Here is a 16,127-nt window from a genome sequence, read left to right as displayed (position 1 = left end):
TTGCGGCGGAATTTCGAGCATGCGCACTGGGATTCTTTTACGACCGGCGCATGCGCCGTTCGTAAAAAACGTCAAATACGCGGGGTCACACTAAATTTATATAAAACACGCCCACATCATACAAATTTGAATTAGGCGGGCTTACGCCGGAGCACATACGTTACGCCGCCGTAACTTAGGGCGCAAGTTCTTTCTGAATACGGAACTTGCGCCCCCAATTTACGGCGGCGTAACGGATCGGAGATACGTTACGTCCGCAGAACATTATGCTGGGCTACCTGAATCTGGCCCTAGGTTTCTGCACGCACGTTTTTTAGTGCATTTTCTAATGCATTCCAGATGCTTCTTTTTTCTCACTATGCTGGGGTCCGGTGCATTTTTGATGCGTTTCAGTGCATTCATGTGCCTTTTTTATGCATTTAACGGAGTTCCAGTACAGACCACTGAAGGAAAAATGCACCATGTTCTACTTTGTTTTATGAAACTGACCGCACTGGTGTGAACTATACCATTAGAAACCATATGACCTACTTTCCATGTGTTTTTGATGCAGATAAAAAAAAAAAAATACAGGACTTCATGGGGTGTGAACTGGCACTAAAATGTAAATTCTAAAAGCCCCATGATACATGCACATATAAAAGGTGAATGCAAATGCACGCAAAAACGCACATACATTGCCTTATACTATTTGAATTTAGCGCAGCTGTGCGTGGCTCTGTCCATTCACTGGGATTGGGGGATGGATAGACTGCAAGTGCCATCTGGCACGGTGGTAGAGATCGCACTGTCACACATGCTGTGACATCACTGTACTTGTAGTGTATGTCTCACTTCCTCCAGCCTCATGATGGAAGACCTGTGCCACCATACGGATGGGGGGGAGGGGGTCAGCAATGCGGGGGCCTGCACACTGCACTTGCCATGCCCTGGTCACAGTCGCAATCCTCTGCAGGCTTCAATGCAAACATGTAACAAATGCACATGTCACAATGTTACTAATGTCAGTGTATTTATTACAATGGACATTACACTGTCCTGGGGGGGGGGGGGGGCACAGCTCTAGATGTTGTAATAAATGGAAGGCGAGTATGAGAAGTAAAGGGATGGGGGGGCAATGCAGGGAACCTGTTCCTCTGCCTGCATTAGTGGAAGGATGTAATGATCCTGCTGATTGCTTTTGCTATTACAGCTGAAACGTTGTCACCTGCTCCTGGTGTGGCCCCTGCATGCAGAAGCTCATAGGACACCAGTATGGCAGGTAGAGGGAAGTGTGTGTGTGTGTGCCCCCCAACAGACAGATGTAAGTGTACAGGTGAGTGCATCCCCCCTTACCTCTCCCCGGAGCCCGACAACCTGCTCATGCTGCTCCTACACCGACTGCCAGACCACGCCCACCGACACCTGTCAAGTGTCATGGAGAGGGGAAGCTGCCGGCCACGCCCATATGCAAATGCCAGCATTGTTATTTCTGGAGAACACGCCCACTGACACGTGGAGGGAACAGGTAGGAGGCGGCCACGCCCTCCAATACAGCTTACAGTCAGGTGTGTGTAGTGTGCGGATCTGTCATGTACACTATAATGAGAGTGTGCTAATGCTATAGGTGAGCAGCGAGGAAGTATAACAAGTGTATGTATATAATATATTTATTAAAAATATAGAAATTATAACTTTTTTAACATATATATAAATGCTATAATTTATATATTTTTAATAAATATACTATATACATATACTTATATATTATAGTATGTTTTTTAAAAATATACAAATTATAAAATGTATTTTTATATGTGTAATATATTTATAAAAATATATAATATAAGATAAAAAATATTATATATATCTAATATATTTATTAAAAATATATAAATTATACATACATTAACATATATATATATATATATATATATATATATATATATATATATATATATATATATATATTTATAATATATTTATTAAAAATATATAAATTATACATTTTATATATATATGTATAATTTATATATTTTTAATAAATATATTATATACATATAGTTATATATTTGTTATACTTCCTCGCTGCCCACCTATAGTACTATAGCACAGTCTCAAAAGTTTCCACACATTTATATATACCGTATTTATCTTGCTATAATGCGCCCCGGCGTATAGCGCGCACCCCCGAACTTGAAGGAAAATTCCTGGAAAAAAAAAATACTTACAGTTTGGATGCCCCTCGTCGGTGTCTTGCCCGTCGTCCATCGCATCCTGCCCGTCGTCCATCGCGTCCATCGGTGACCTCGTCCGGTCCGGCGTCCTTCTGCGGCCATCGTGGTGTCCTCCCCGCTTCCCCCGCTGTGTTTGAACCACTGCGCCGACATATACCGAGCGCAGTACACTCGGGTATAGTCGGGCAGGCTCGGCTCCTCTCGCGTAAAGGATGTACAGGACGTGACCGCGAGAGGAGCCGAGCCTGCCCGACTATACCCGAGTGTACTGCGCTCGGTATATGCCGGCGCAGTGGTTCAAACACAGCGCGGGAAGCGGGTATCGGCATATATCGCGCACCCACGATTTTGCCCTCATTTTCAGGGCAAAAAAGTGTGCGGTATACGCCGATAAATACGATATATAATAACTTAGTCTAGAAAAGTGCAGAAACTTTTTGAAGAACCCCTTTATTTATATTTATAGATGTAAGGGTTCTTCAAAAAGTTTCTGCACTTTTCTAAACTAAGTTATTATATATATATATATATATATATATATATATATATATATATATATACACACATACAGTATATAACAAAAGTAAGTACACCCCTCACATCTTTGTAAATATTTTATTCTATCTTTTCATGTGACAACACTGAAGAAATGACACTTTGCTACAATGTAAAGTAGTGAGTGTACAGCTTGTATAACAGTGTCAATTTGTTGTCCCCTCAAAATAACTCAACACACAGCTATTAACCACTTAAGGACCGGAAGGATTAATTACCCCGTTAATGACCGGGGCATTTTTTTTTTTGCAATACGGCACTATGTCGATTTAACTGACACTTGCGCGGTCAAAGCTTTTTAAGCGGTCGACGTACACCTACGGCGATTCAACCTGATGCAGTATAATGACGACGGCTGGTCGGCAAGCAGTTAATGTCTAAACCGCTGGCAACAAAAGTGAGTACGCCCCTAAGTGAAAATGTCCAAATTGGGCACAAAGTGTCAATATTTTGTGTGGCCACCATTATTTTCCAGCACTGCCTTAAACCTCTTGGGCATGGAGATCACCAGAGCTTCACAGGTATCCACTGGAGTCCTCTTCTACTCCTCCATTATGACATCACGGAGCTGGTAGATATTGGAGACCTTGTGCTCTTCCACCTTTCCGTTTGAGGATGCCCCACAGATACTCAATAAGGGTTTAGGTCTGGAGACATGCTTGGCCAGTCCAGCACCTTTACGCTCAGCTTCTTTAGAAAGGCAGTGGTCGTCTTGGAGGTGTGTTTGGGGTCGTTATCATGTTGGAATACTGCCCTGCGGCCCAGTCTCCGAGGGGAGGGGATTATGCTCTGCTTCAGTATGTCACAGTACATGTTGGCATTCATGGTCCCCTCAATGAACTGTAGCTCCCCAGTGCCGGCAGCACTCATGCAGTCCCAGACCATGACACTCCCACCACCATGCTTGACTGTAGGCGACATACACTTGTCTTTGTACTCCTCACCTGGTTGCCGCCACACACGGTTGACACCATCTGAACCAAATACATTTATCTTGGTCTCATCAGACCACAGGAGATGATTCCAGTCCATGCCTTTAGTCTACTTGTCTTCAGCATACCCCCCAAATGACCCCTTTTTTGTAAAGTAGACAGTCCAAGGTATTTGGTAAGAGGCATAGAATTTTTTTTGAAGTTGTAATTTTTTGTCACAGCTTCTTTGGAAAATAAAGAAATTAAATAACAATTCATTTTTTATTTTTACATACTGTCACCAGTTCAGTACAACATCATCATATGACTGGTGTGGCAGTGATCAGGGACACTGACTGGTGACAGTATGTTAAAAATATATATATATATATATATATATATATATATATATATATATTTATTTATTTTTTACTTAATTTTTTTTACATACTTTCATCAGAGTAGTTCAGTGACACTGTGCTACTCTGGGGAAGTGATCAGAGATTTTGTTTTATTATCACACTTTGCTGTTACAATGATAATCACTGTAAAAGCGATGTTTTGAACTGTCATGAATGGGTTAAATGCATAACAGCTGTGATTACTAGTGATCTTTCATTGGCTACAGCTAATCACATGGTACAGGGTGCTGTGAGTGGCTCAGATACCATGTGATAACTGTGGGCCAATCACAGCATCATTGTATAGGAAAACATTTATTCATAACAGCTTTTTTGGCATTTTGATCATGTGATCGCATAGTGATCACATGATCCCCAGGCTGTCAAAGCAGCCAGGTATCAAGAGATGCAATCCGCTGTGTCTGTTGGACACAGCAGTCGCAGAAGCGTTGCGCGCCCCAGGCTGGATGACGTACATGTACATGATACGTACATAAGAGTGGTTTACCATTGGATAATGACATTGGCTGCATGTTTGGGGTCGTTGTCTTGCTGCAGAATAAATTTGGGTCCAATCACATGCCTCCCTGATGGTATGGGATGATGAATAAGTATTTGCCTGTATTTCTCGGCATTGAGAACACCATTGATCCTGACCAAACCTCCAACTCCATTTGCAGAAATGCATCACCAAACTTGCAAGGAACCTCCACCATGCTTCACAGTCGCCTCCAGACACTCATTATTGTACCGCTCTCCAGCCCATCGGCGAACAAACTGCCTCCTGCTACAGCCAAATATTTCATATTTTGACTCATCAGCCCAGAGCACCTGCTGCCATTTTTCTGCACCCCAGTTCCAATGTTTTTGTGCATAGGGGAGTCGCTTAGCCTTGTTTCTACATCAGAGGTTTTTCGGCCTCGATTCTTCCATGAAGACCCCTTCTGGCCAGACTTCTCTGGACAGTAGATGGGTGTACTTGGGTCCCACTGGTTTTCACCAGTTCTGGGTTGATGGCACTGTTGGACATCTTCTGATGTAAAAGGGAAATAAGCATGATGTGTCTTTCATCTGCTGCACTAAGTTTCCTTGGCCAACCACTGCATTTACGGTCCCTCACGTTGACCATTTCTTTGTGTTTCTTCAAAAAAGCTTGAACAGCACATCTTGAAACCCCAGCCTGCTTTGTAATCTTTGCCTGGGAGAGATCTTGCTGATGCAATGTAATTTAATTTCTGTCTTGTTGCTGTGCTCAGTCTTGCCATGGTGTATGAGCTGTGACATGAAATTGTCTTCAACAACCTCACCTTAGTAGCAGAGTTTGGCTGTTCCTCACCCAAACTCATTTCTTCTTGTTGATTGGTTGCTAGAGATTACTGTACAGTAATACTGCTCCCTGGTTGGTTGCTAGAGGTTACAGCACATCATCTCTTCACTGCAGAGGGGCATGATATACATATGAATGCTGCCTTTATTTACATATGAATGCAGTTGGTCTCAGCTATTTACATATGAATGACATCACTATTTACATATAAATGCCACCACTATTTACATATAAATGCCACCACTATTTACATATGAATGCTCCTGTTATTTACATATGAATGCTCCTGTTATTTTCATATGAATGACGGTTATTTACATGTAAACACAGTGGGGCAGATCCACGTAGCGTGTCGTATTTTTATTCCGGCGTAGCGTATCGTAATAACGCTACGCCGCCGCAACTTTGAGCGGCAAGTGCTGTATTCACAAAGCACTTGCCTCTAAAGTTACGGCGGCGTAGCGTAATTCTGCCGGCGTAAGGGCGCGCAATTCAAATGTTAAAGATGTGGGCGTGTTTTATGTTAATTTGACTTGACCCAACGTAATTGATGTTTTTTCTGAACGGCGCATGCGCCGTCCGTGGGGGTATCCCAGTGCGCATGCTCGAAATTAACCTGCAAAACAAGCCGTGACGTTAAGACGTGAACGTCATTCTACGCAAAGCCCTATTCGCAAACGACTTACGCAAACAACGGAAAAAAATCAAAATTTGACGCGAGAATGACGGCCATACTTAACTTTGAGTACGCCTCATATAGCAGGGGTAACTATACGCCGAAAAAAGCCTTACGGAAACGACGTAAAAAAAGTGCCGGCCAGACGTACATTTGTGGATTCGTGTATCTAGCTAATTTGCATACTCAACGCGGAATTCGACGGACGCGCCACCTAGCGGCCAGCGTAAATATGCACCTTAGATCCGACGGCGTACTAAGATGTACGCCAGTCGGATCTAACACAGCTTCAGGCGTAGCTTGTTTTGTGGATACAAAACAAAGATACGCCGGAGCAAACTAGAAGTTACGCGGCGTATCAATAGATACGCCAGCGTAACTTCTTTGAGGATCTGGCCCAGGGTCTGTAGGTGAGTCATCTGTACACAACAATAGGGCAGAGCTGAGCAGCATTAGTAGCAGCAGCACTTCACACTGAGATATCAGGACACAGCAAAGGACTAAAACTATAAGGGACAAGGAAATATAAACTGGGATAGTTGGCAGCTGCTTTGGGCCCCACAACTATAACAAGGCCCAGGGCAGCTTCCCCTTTTGCCCTGCCATAAAGATGGCCCTGCTACCAAGTTGCCTACAGCAACTCTGAAGCAGTTGCAGGAATTTATAACAAAGAGCGGTTATTGTGTGCATGTGACAACAATATCACACATTCTCCATAAATGTGGCTTGTATGGGAGGGTTGCAATAAAAAAGCCACTCCTCAAAAAAGGCCACATACAGTCACGACTGAGTTTTACTAAACACACCTTGAAGATTATGAGGCCAAATAGAAAAAAGGGGTTTTGGTCAAATGAGACTAAAATGGAATTATTTGGCCAAACAATGGGCCAGATTCACGTAGGTCACCGCATCTTTGAGGCGGCGTAGCGTATCCTATTTACGCTACGCCGCCTTAAGTCAGAGAGGCAAGTGCTGTATTCTCAAAGCACTTGCCTCCTAAGTTACGGCGGCGTAGCGAAAATGGGGCCGGCGTAAGCGCGCGTAATTCAAATGAGGATGAAGGGGGCGTGTTTTATTTAAATGAATGGTGACCCGACGTGATTAACGTTTTTTACGAACGTCGCATGCGTCGTCCGTGTACATATCCCAGTGTGCATTGCAGCAAAGTACGCCGCAAGGACGTATTGGTTTTGACATGAACGTAAATTACATCCAGCCCCATTCATGGACGACTTACGCAAACGATGTAAAATTTCAAAATTTCGACGCGGGAACGACGGCCATACTTAACATTGGCTACGCCACCTAGGGGGCAGCTTTATCTTTACGCCGGCATACCTCTTACGGAAACGGCGTATCTTTACTGCGACGGGCAAGCATACGTTTGTGAATCGGTGTATCTGCTCATTTGCATATTCTACGCCAAACTCAATGGAAGCGCCACCTAGCGGCCAGCGGAAATATTGCACCCTAAGATACGACGGCGCAGGCCGTTGTATCTTAAGTAGGTTTAAGTGTATCTCAGTTTGAGAATACACTTAAACATACGACGGGCTTAGATTCCGAGTTACGTCGGCGTATCTACTGATACGCCGGCGTAACTCTTTGTGAATCTGGCCCAATATGTTTGGTGCAAATCCAATACAACTCACCATCCAAATAGCACCAGTCCTACAGTAAAGCATGGAGGTGGTAATATCTTGTTATGGGGGTGTTTCTCTACAGCACAAACTGGGGCATTTGTCAGGATAGAAGGAAAAACAGATGGGGCAAAATACCATCAAATTCTTGAGGAATACCTGCTGCCCTCTGCAAGTTGTTAATGGGAAGAAGGTTTACCTTCCAACATAAAAATTACCAAAAGCACACAGCAAAAATGACCACACAGTGGTTGAAGGGGAAAAAGGTGAATGTCCTTGCATAGCCTAGTCAGAGACCAGACTTAAACCCCATTGAAAATCTGTGGAATGACTTGAAGACTGCAGTTCTCAAACGGTTACCATCAAATTTAACCACTTGCTTACTGGGCACATATACCCCCCTCCTGCCCAGGTGAAATTTCAGCTTCCGGCACTGCGTCGCTTTAACTGACAACTGCGCGGTCGTGCGACGTGGCTCCCAAACAAAATTGACGTCCTTTTTTTCCCACAAATAGAGCTTTCTTTTGGTGGTATTTGATCACCTCTGCGGTTTTTGTTTTTTGCGCTATAAACAAAAAAGAACGACAATTTTGAAAAAAAATACAATATTTTTTACTTATTGCTATAATAAATATCCCAATTAAAAAAAAAAAAAATTTCAGTCTAGGCTGATACGTATTCTTCTACATATTTTTGGTAAAAAAAAAATCGCAATAAGCGACTGGTTTGCGCAAAAGTTATAGCACCTACAAAATAAGGGACAGAATTATTATTTTTATTATTTTTTTTTACTAGAAATGGCGGCGATCTGCGATTTTTATTGGGACTGCGACATTATGGCGGTACATCGGCCACTTTTGACACATTTTTGGCACCATTCACATTTATACTGCGATCAGTGCTATAAATATGCACTAATTACTGTATAAATGTGACTGGCATTGAAGGGGTTAACACTAGGGGGTGAGGAAGGGGTTAAATGTGTACCCTGGGAGTGATTCTTACTGTGGGGGAAGGACTGACTGGGGGAGGTGACCGATCTGTGTCCCCTATGTACAAGAGACACAGATCGGTCTCCTCTCTCCCTGACAGGACGCTGTCATTGCGAGAGCCGGCAATGAGAAATGATCTCATATGTTTACATATGAGATCATCTCTCATTGGCCGCACAGATCGCCAACAAAACGACCACTCCGATTGGCCGTTCACGGCGATCTGTGATTGGCTGTGTCCAAGGGACACGGCCAGCACAGAATTTCCCCGCTGCGTGCTCGGAACGAGGAAAGGGGCGGCCGTAAAAAGACGGCGTCCCAGAGAAGTAGAGCCACCCTGCGGCCGTATATAGTCGTACGACCGTCGAGAAGTGGTTAACTAAACTTGAGCAGTTCTGCAAAAAAGAGTGGATAAATATTGCAAAGTCTAGGGCCCGGATTCACGTAGAAGCGCGCATCTTTGTGCGGGCGTAACGTATCCTATTTACGTTATGCCTCCGCAACTTTGGCAGGCAAGTGCCGTATTCTCAAACCAAAGTTGCAGTGGCATAGCGTAAATAGGCCAGCGTAAGCCCGCCTAATTCAAATGTGGAAGATGTGGGCGTGTGTTATGTAAATTTAATGTGACCCCATGTAAATTACGCTTTTTACGAACGGCACATGCACCGTCCGTGAAAGTATCCCAGTGCGCATGCTCCAAATTAACCCGCAAGAAGCCAATGCTTTCGACGTGAACGTAAATGACGCACAGCCCTATTCGCGAACGACTTACGCAAACAACGTAAAACGTGAACAATTTTACGCTGTTCCGACATCCATACTTAACATTGGTACGCCTCATATAGCAGGGGTAACTTTACGCCGGAAAAAGCCTAACGTAAACGACGTATCTGTTCTGCGTCTGCCGGGCGTATGTTCGTGAATTGGCGTATCTAGCTGATTTACATATTTCTAGGCGTAAATCGGCATACACGCCCCTAGCGGCCAGCGTAAATATGCAGTTAAGATACGACGGTGTAGGAGACTTACGCTGGTCGTATCTTATACAAATTCTGGCGTATCTGATTCTTTGAATCAGGCACCAAGATGCGACGGCTCGGACTCATAGGTAGATTCAGTAAGAGTTAGGCCGACTTATCTGTAGATGAGTCGACCTAACTCAGAATCTACGCCGACTTATGTTTAAGCGTATGCTCAAACATAAGTCGACCTAACTCAGAATCTACGCCGACTTATGTTTAAGCGTATGCTCAAACAGAGATACGCTTAAACATATCTAAGATGCGACGGCTTGCGCCGTCCTATCTTAGATTGCAATTTTTCGGAAGGCTGCTAGGTGGCGCTTCCATTGCGGTCGGCGTAGATTATGTAAATGAGTTTGTACGCCGATTCACGAACGTACGCCCGGCCGCCGCAGTCGATTTACGCCGTTTCCGAAAGGCCTTAGGAGGCCTAAAGTTATTCCACCTATTAGGTGGAATAACAATGTTAAAGTATGGCCGCCGTTCCCGCCGCGAGGTTCGAATTTTTTACGTCGTTTGCGTAAGTCGCCCGCGAATCGGGAGTTACGTCGTTTACGTCCACGTCGAAATCAATAGGCCCGTACGACGTACTTAGCCGCAATGCGCACTGGGAAATGTTTGGCGCCCGGCGCATGCGCAGTAGCCAAAAAACGTCAAAAACGTGAGGTCAAGCCTCATTACCATTAAACACGCCCCCCTCCAACCCATTTGAATTAGGCGCCCTTACGCCCGCCACGTTTACACTACGCTGCCCTAAGTAAGGAGGCAAGTGCTTTGAGAATCGTGTACTTGCCTCTCTTACTTAAGGCGGCGTAGTGTAAACACGCTAGGCTACGCCGCCGCAAATTAGCGCGCCCCTACCTGAATCTACCTATCAGAGTTACGACGGCGTATCTGGAGATACGCCGGCGTAACTCGTACGAGAATCCGGGCCTAGATGTGCAAAGTTAGTAGAGACATATCCCAACAGATAAAGGCTGTAATTAAAGCAAAAGGTGATTGAACAAAATACTGGCATAAGGGGGTGATCCTTTTTCCAACTCAGTGATTCTGTTTTTCATTTTTTTTACTTTTTTCTTGATTTGTTGTTGTGATGTATCTTTCACTTGGATGTTATAAGTAAATACCGCTGGATAAAACAAAAACGGTGTCTGTCTTCATTTCAGGCTGCAAAACAACAAAATGCGATTATTTAAAAGAGATGTGATTCTTTTCTATACCCACCCTCTGTATACACTGATAATGATCACACCACATATTATATTGATACAGAGAATATATCCACTGATAAGGATCACACTCCTCCGTATAATAATAAATGATGGCGAGTATCCTCTGATTTCGCAATGTGATGTTGATATTGACTGGTGCCCTTTGATCTCAGTGTTGGATCTCCTGTCATTTGCTCTTTCTATTCACGGTTTTTCTAAACTCCCCAAACCGGATTCTCCAGGATATGGAAGCCAGGCCAGACCGCTCTTTGGGTTAACCCCCTCCTTACCTCCACTTCTATTTCCTAATCTGAAAAGCGTTCCACATATCTTTGGACTTTTAGTACAGTTATTCTTCCTCCAGCGTCCGGCACTTGCTTGTCAATGCTCCTCATAGATCTTCACTCTGGGGCCCGTTGGGCGCGACCTTCACAAAAAGACCCCCAAGTTGGGCCGCACAGGAGAATCCCAATTCAGTTAGAAGATCCGTCCACCGGGCATGGACAGATTGGTGTTGGTTTTGGGTAGGAAAGGGACCAAAGCCTAATACACACAATCGGATTTTCATCGGACAAAGTGTAGGACTTTTGTCCGAAGGGCGTTGGCCAGGAACTAACGGCAAAAAATTGTTGGCCAACAAACAAGAAGCTACGTGTTTTTTCAGCTCTTTAGCGCCACCCTTTGGGCAACTTCTGCTAATGTTGTGTTATGATGAGCATTGCTTCTGAGCATGCGTGTTTGTACTTTGGAGTTTACACACAATCGGATAATCCAACAACACACCTGCAGGGATTCTCAAACTACGGCCCTCCAGCTGTTGCGGAACTACACTTCCCATGAGGCATTGTAAAACTCTGACATTCACAAACATGACTAGGCATGATGGGAATTGTAGTTCCTGAACACCTGGAGGGCCATAGTTTGAAGACTCTTGTTTTAGGCCTTGTACTCACGAGCAGACATGTCCGATGAAACCGGTCCGCGGACCGTTTTTCATCGGACATGTCTGCCCGGGGACTTCTGTTCGATGGCTGTACACACCATCGAACAGAATTCCGCGCGTAAACAATACGCGGGGCGTGTCCGCGGTGTCGCCGCGTCGATGATGCGGTGTCGCCGCGACAATGACGCGGCGACGTGGGCGGGCCTGCCTTTTAAATGCTTCCACGCATGCGTCGAAGTCATTCGACGCATGCGAGGGATGGCGGGCGGCTGGACATGTACGGTAGGTCTGTACAGACGACCGTACATGTCGGGGGGACAGGTTTCCAGCGGACTGTTTTAAAGCAAGTCCAGGAAACAGTTGTCCGCTGGAAACCTGTCCGATCCGCCCGAAAATGGTCCGCTCGCGCCTACACACGGCCAAACATGTCTGCTGAAACTGGTCCGCGGACCAGTTTCAGCAGACATGTTTGGTCGTGAGTACGGGGCCTTAAAGCGGAAAATCCGACAACAATTGTCCGATGAAGCGCACAAACGGTCAGATTATCCGACAACATCCTGTCATCACGCAATTCCCGTTGGATAATCCAATCGTGTGTATGAGGCTTATGTTTACAGATAACTACTTTATTTTTTTCATACTTTTTTTTTAAGAAAGAGAAAAATTATTGTTAAAGGAAAAAATCATTTTGCCTAAAATTAATGTCTGCAAGGTAGACAGAATAGTGTAATGATTCTGTTAACCACTTAAGACCCGGACCAAAATGCAGGTAAAGGACCCGGCCAGTTTTTGCGATTCGGCACTGCGCCGCTTTAACTGACAATTGCGCAGTCGTGCGACGTGGCTCCCAAACAAAATTGGCGTCCTTTTTTTCCCACAAATACAGCTGTCTTTTGGTGGTATTTGATCACCTCTGCAGTTTTTATTTTTTGCGCTATAAACAAAAATAGAGCGACAATTTTGAAAAAAATGCAATATTTTTTACTTTTTGCTATAATAAATATCCCCCAAAAACATATAATAAAATGTTTTTTTCCCCTCAGTTTAGGCCGATACGTATTCTTCTCCCTATTTTTGGTAAAAAAAATCGCAATAAGCGTTTATCGATTGGTTTGCGCAAAATTTATAGTGTTTACAAAATAGGGGGTAGTTTTATTGCATTTGTATTACTTTTTTTTTTTTACTACTAATGGCGGCGATCAGTGTTTTTTTTCGTGACTGCGACATTATGGCGGACACTTCGGACAATTTTGACACATTTTTGGGACAATTGTCATTTTCACAGCAAAAAATGCATTTAAATTGCATTGTTTATTGTGAAAATGACAGTTGCAGTTTGGGAGTTAACCACAGGGGGCGCTGTAGGAGTTAGTAGTGTAGGAGTGTGTGTTTACAACTGTAGGGGGGTGTGGCTGTAGGACTGATGTCATCGATCGAGTATCCCTATAACAGGGATCACTCGATCGATGCGCCGCCATAGTGAAGCACGGGGAAGCCGTGTTTACATATGGCTCTCCCCGTTCTTCAGCTCCGGGGAGCGATCGCGATGGAGCGGCTATAAACGAATAGCCGCGCCGTCGTCCCGGATCGCTCCCCGCGGGAATCCGACCGCCGCATGTAGCGGGGGGGTCCCGATCGGACCCCCGACCCGCAGAAAGGCAGGGACGTACAGGTACGCCAATTTGGGACGATTCCCATGGACTCCTCGGATAGATGATGCTGGTATCCCAGGAGTCCATGGGACTCGCCTTGTGACAGAAGTGCGGTAACAATTGTTGCTATTTGGAATAGCACTGAGGATGTCCATGGGGATGACTGCAAATGGAAAAAAAAGTGTGGAACTCCGCTTTAAATAATGTCCTTGCTATTTACATACCTCATGAAGTTTGGCCAAAAAAACTCCCAGAGATGGCATCATCCCATCCTGCCTTGTTGCTAGGATGTTACTAAGACTCTCCCAGCCAATTCTGCCTTGTTGCTAGGATGTTACTAAGACTCTCCCAGCCAATTCTGCCTTGTTGCTAGGATGTTACTAAGACTCTCCCAGCTAATTCAAACCCCTTTCCATGCACTCTCTCCCCGTTGCAGTAACGTTAAAGGGTAACTTCACTTTCGTCGGGGGGGGGGGGGGGGGAATAGCAACTAAAGAAAAAATATATATAGCGTATACAATTGCAATACAAGTCATATTGTAATTGAATGTTATTAAAAATTACCTTTCTTTTTCAATCTACAGCTCTGTAATTTTCTGGAAATGCAATATGGCTACCTGGAGGTGTTCTGATCTCAGATTGTGTACAGAACGCCCCCCCCAGAAACATATCTTGCTTGTGTGATTGGGATCACCAATTTTCCCAGAAGTCTGCCCTAACATGTAAGTCAGATTTCAGGCATCCCCTGCAACACAAATTTCATTTTTGGTGAGACACTCCCAATAGGCAGGGCCGTCTTTTCGCATGGGCACACTGGGCAGTTGCGACCCCAGCCAAGCATCATTCAGATGTCACAATGTTCGCTGCGCATTGTGCCAGTGCTGTGCGGTGCGGCTCCCTCACAGAGACAGAGTGCCGCGCGTTCAGTCCCGATATCAGTCAGTGACTCAGTAGCGGGCAGTGTGCAGGGTGAGTCAGCTGTCACTGTGAAGAACGGAGCCGATGTTTTCTGTGGAGTTCCGGCTTTCCACAGGCGGAGAAGCATCGGCTCTGCTCTCTACTGCAGCCGCATGCTTCCTGTTACACTTCCGCTTCTCAGAGGAGCTGGGCAGCAGTACACACGCCAGCATTAATACCCACCAGCCCCAGAAGTACCTACGCCAGCATTAATACCCACCAGCACCAGCAGTACCCACGCCAGCATTAATACCCACCAGCCCCAGAAGTACCTACGCCAACATTAATACCCACCAGCACCAGCAGTACCCACGCTAGCATTAATACACAGCAGCACCCACGCCAGCATTAATATCCACCAGTACCAGCAGTATCCACGCCAGCATTAATACCCACCAGCACCAGCAGTACCCACGCCAGCATTAATACCCACCAGCACCAGCAGTACCCACGCCAGAATTAATACCCACCAGCAGTACCCACGCCAGCATTAATACCCACCAGCACCAGCAGTACCCACTCCAGCATTAATACCTAGCAGCATCCACGCCAGCATTAATATCCACCAATACCAGCAGTATCCACGCCAGAATTAATACCCACCAGCAGTACCCACACCAGAATTAATACCCACCAGCACCAGCAGTACCCACTCCAGCATTAATACCTAGCAGCATCCACGCCAGCATTAATATCCACCAATACCAGCAGTATCCACGCCAGAATTAATACCCACCAGCAGTACCCACACCAGAATTAATACCCACCGGCACCAGCAGTACCCACGCCAGCATTAATACCCACCAGCACCAGCAGTACCCACACCAGCATTAATACCCACCAGCAGTACCATTGACTTCAAGCCAATTATAAAGGAATTCTCTACAAAGAAGTATTGCAAATTTAATAAATAATTAGTGCTTTTGTACAGTCCCATTTCAATCTGTAATTTCTTGTTTTTCAAGCTTGCGTTATATTGTCCAAATGTTTAAACACTGATTTTGTTGCACCAATAAATATAAATAAAAATATGGCACTGCCAATAGGAAATCACATCTAAAGGGATGCTGACCCTGCAGTTTTCCTCATTGGAGCCCTGTAGGTGCACAGCTGGTTGATAATTACGAAACCACTACCATTAGACTCACTAAGCACATGATCACAGAGGAACAAACAAGGATTTCTTCAGAATAACAAAAGGTAGGAATCTACAACAAAGTTTGTTAAAGTTTGTTAAAGTCCTTGCAGTGTCCAAGAGTGTTTTTTACTCTTTAACCCCTTCTCTACCGAGTCATTGTAAAATGACGTTGGCGGGAGCCCTCCGTCCGGGTGGACATCATATGACGTCCTTGGGCCATATTCTCCAAGAATCTCCGCCTGCTTCGCTTAGGGCACTTACACTCCGCTGTCCCAACTTACTGGAGCAGGTGTTGTATTCCCCAACCACTTGCTCCATAAGTTGGGACAGCGGAGTGTAAGTGTCCCGGTGTAGCCTGGCGGATCTCCAAGGGGGCGGCTTCTATTCAAATGAAGCGCGCCCCCGATGCAAAAGAACTGGGCATGCGCCGGGCTGCAAAAAGCCCAGTGCGCATGCTCCAGTTCTCGGCGGAAAACGTCAATGACG

At 45.0% G+C, this 16,127-nt stretch overlaps 1 protein-coding gene across 1 annotated transcript in view; it reads right to left on the bottom strand.

Annotated features, from left to right (window-relative positions):
- The window catches only part of LOC120933334 (tetratricopeptide repeat protein 39A-like), an 83,892-nt gene extending 82,467 nt beyond the window's left edge, over positions 1–1,425 (bottom strand). Inside the window, exon 1 of the mRNA XM_040346492.1 lies at positions 1,336–1,425. Coding sequence (XP_040202426.1) covers positions 1,336–1,418 — 83 coding nt within the window. The 5' untranslated portion in view covers positions 1,419–1,425. The remainder of the gene's footprint in view (positions 1–1,335) is intronic.
- Positions 1,426–16,127: the final 14,702 nt, after the last annotated feature.

This window comes from Rana temporaria, chromosome 3, assembly GCF_905171775.1.
Source record: "Rana temporaria chromosome 3, aRanTem1.1, whole genome shotgun sequence".
Classification (NCBI taxonomy): domain Eukaryota; kingdom Metazoa; phylum Chordata; class Amphibia; order Anura; family Ranidae; genus Rana; species Rana temporaria.
The sequence above is the reverse complement of the archived record's forward strand: the minus strand, read 5'-3'. Positions and strand labels throughout refer to the sequence as shown.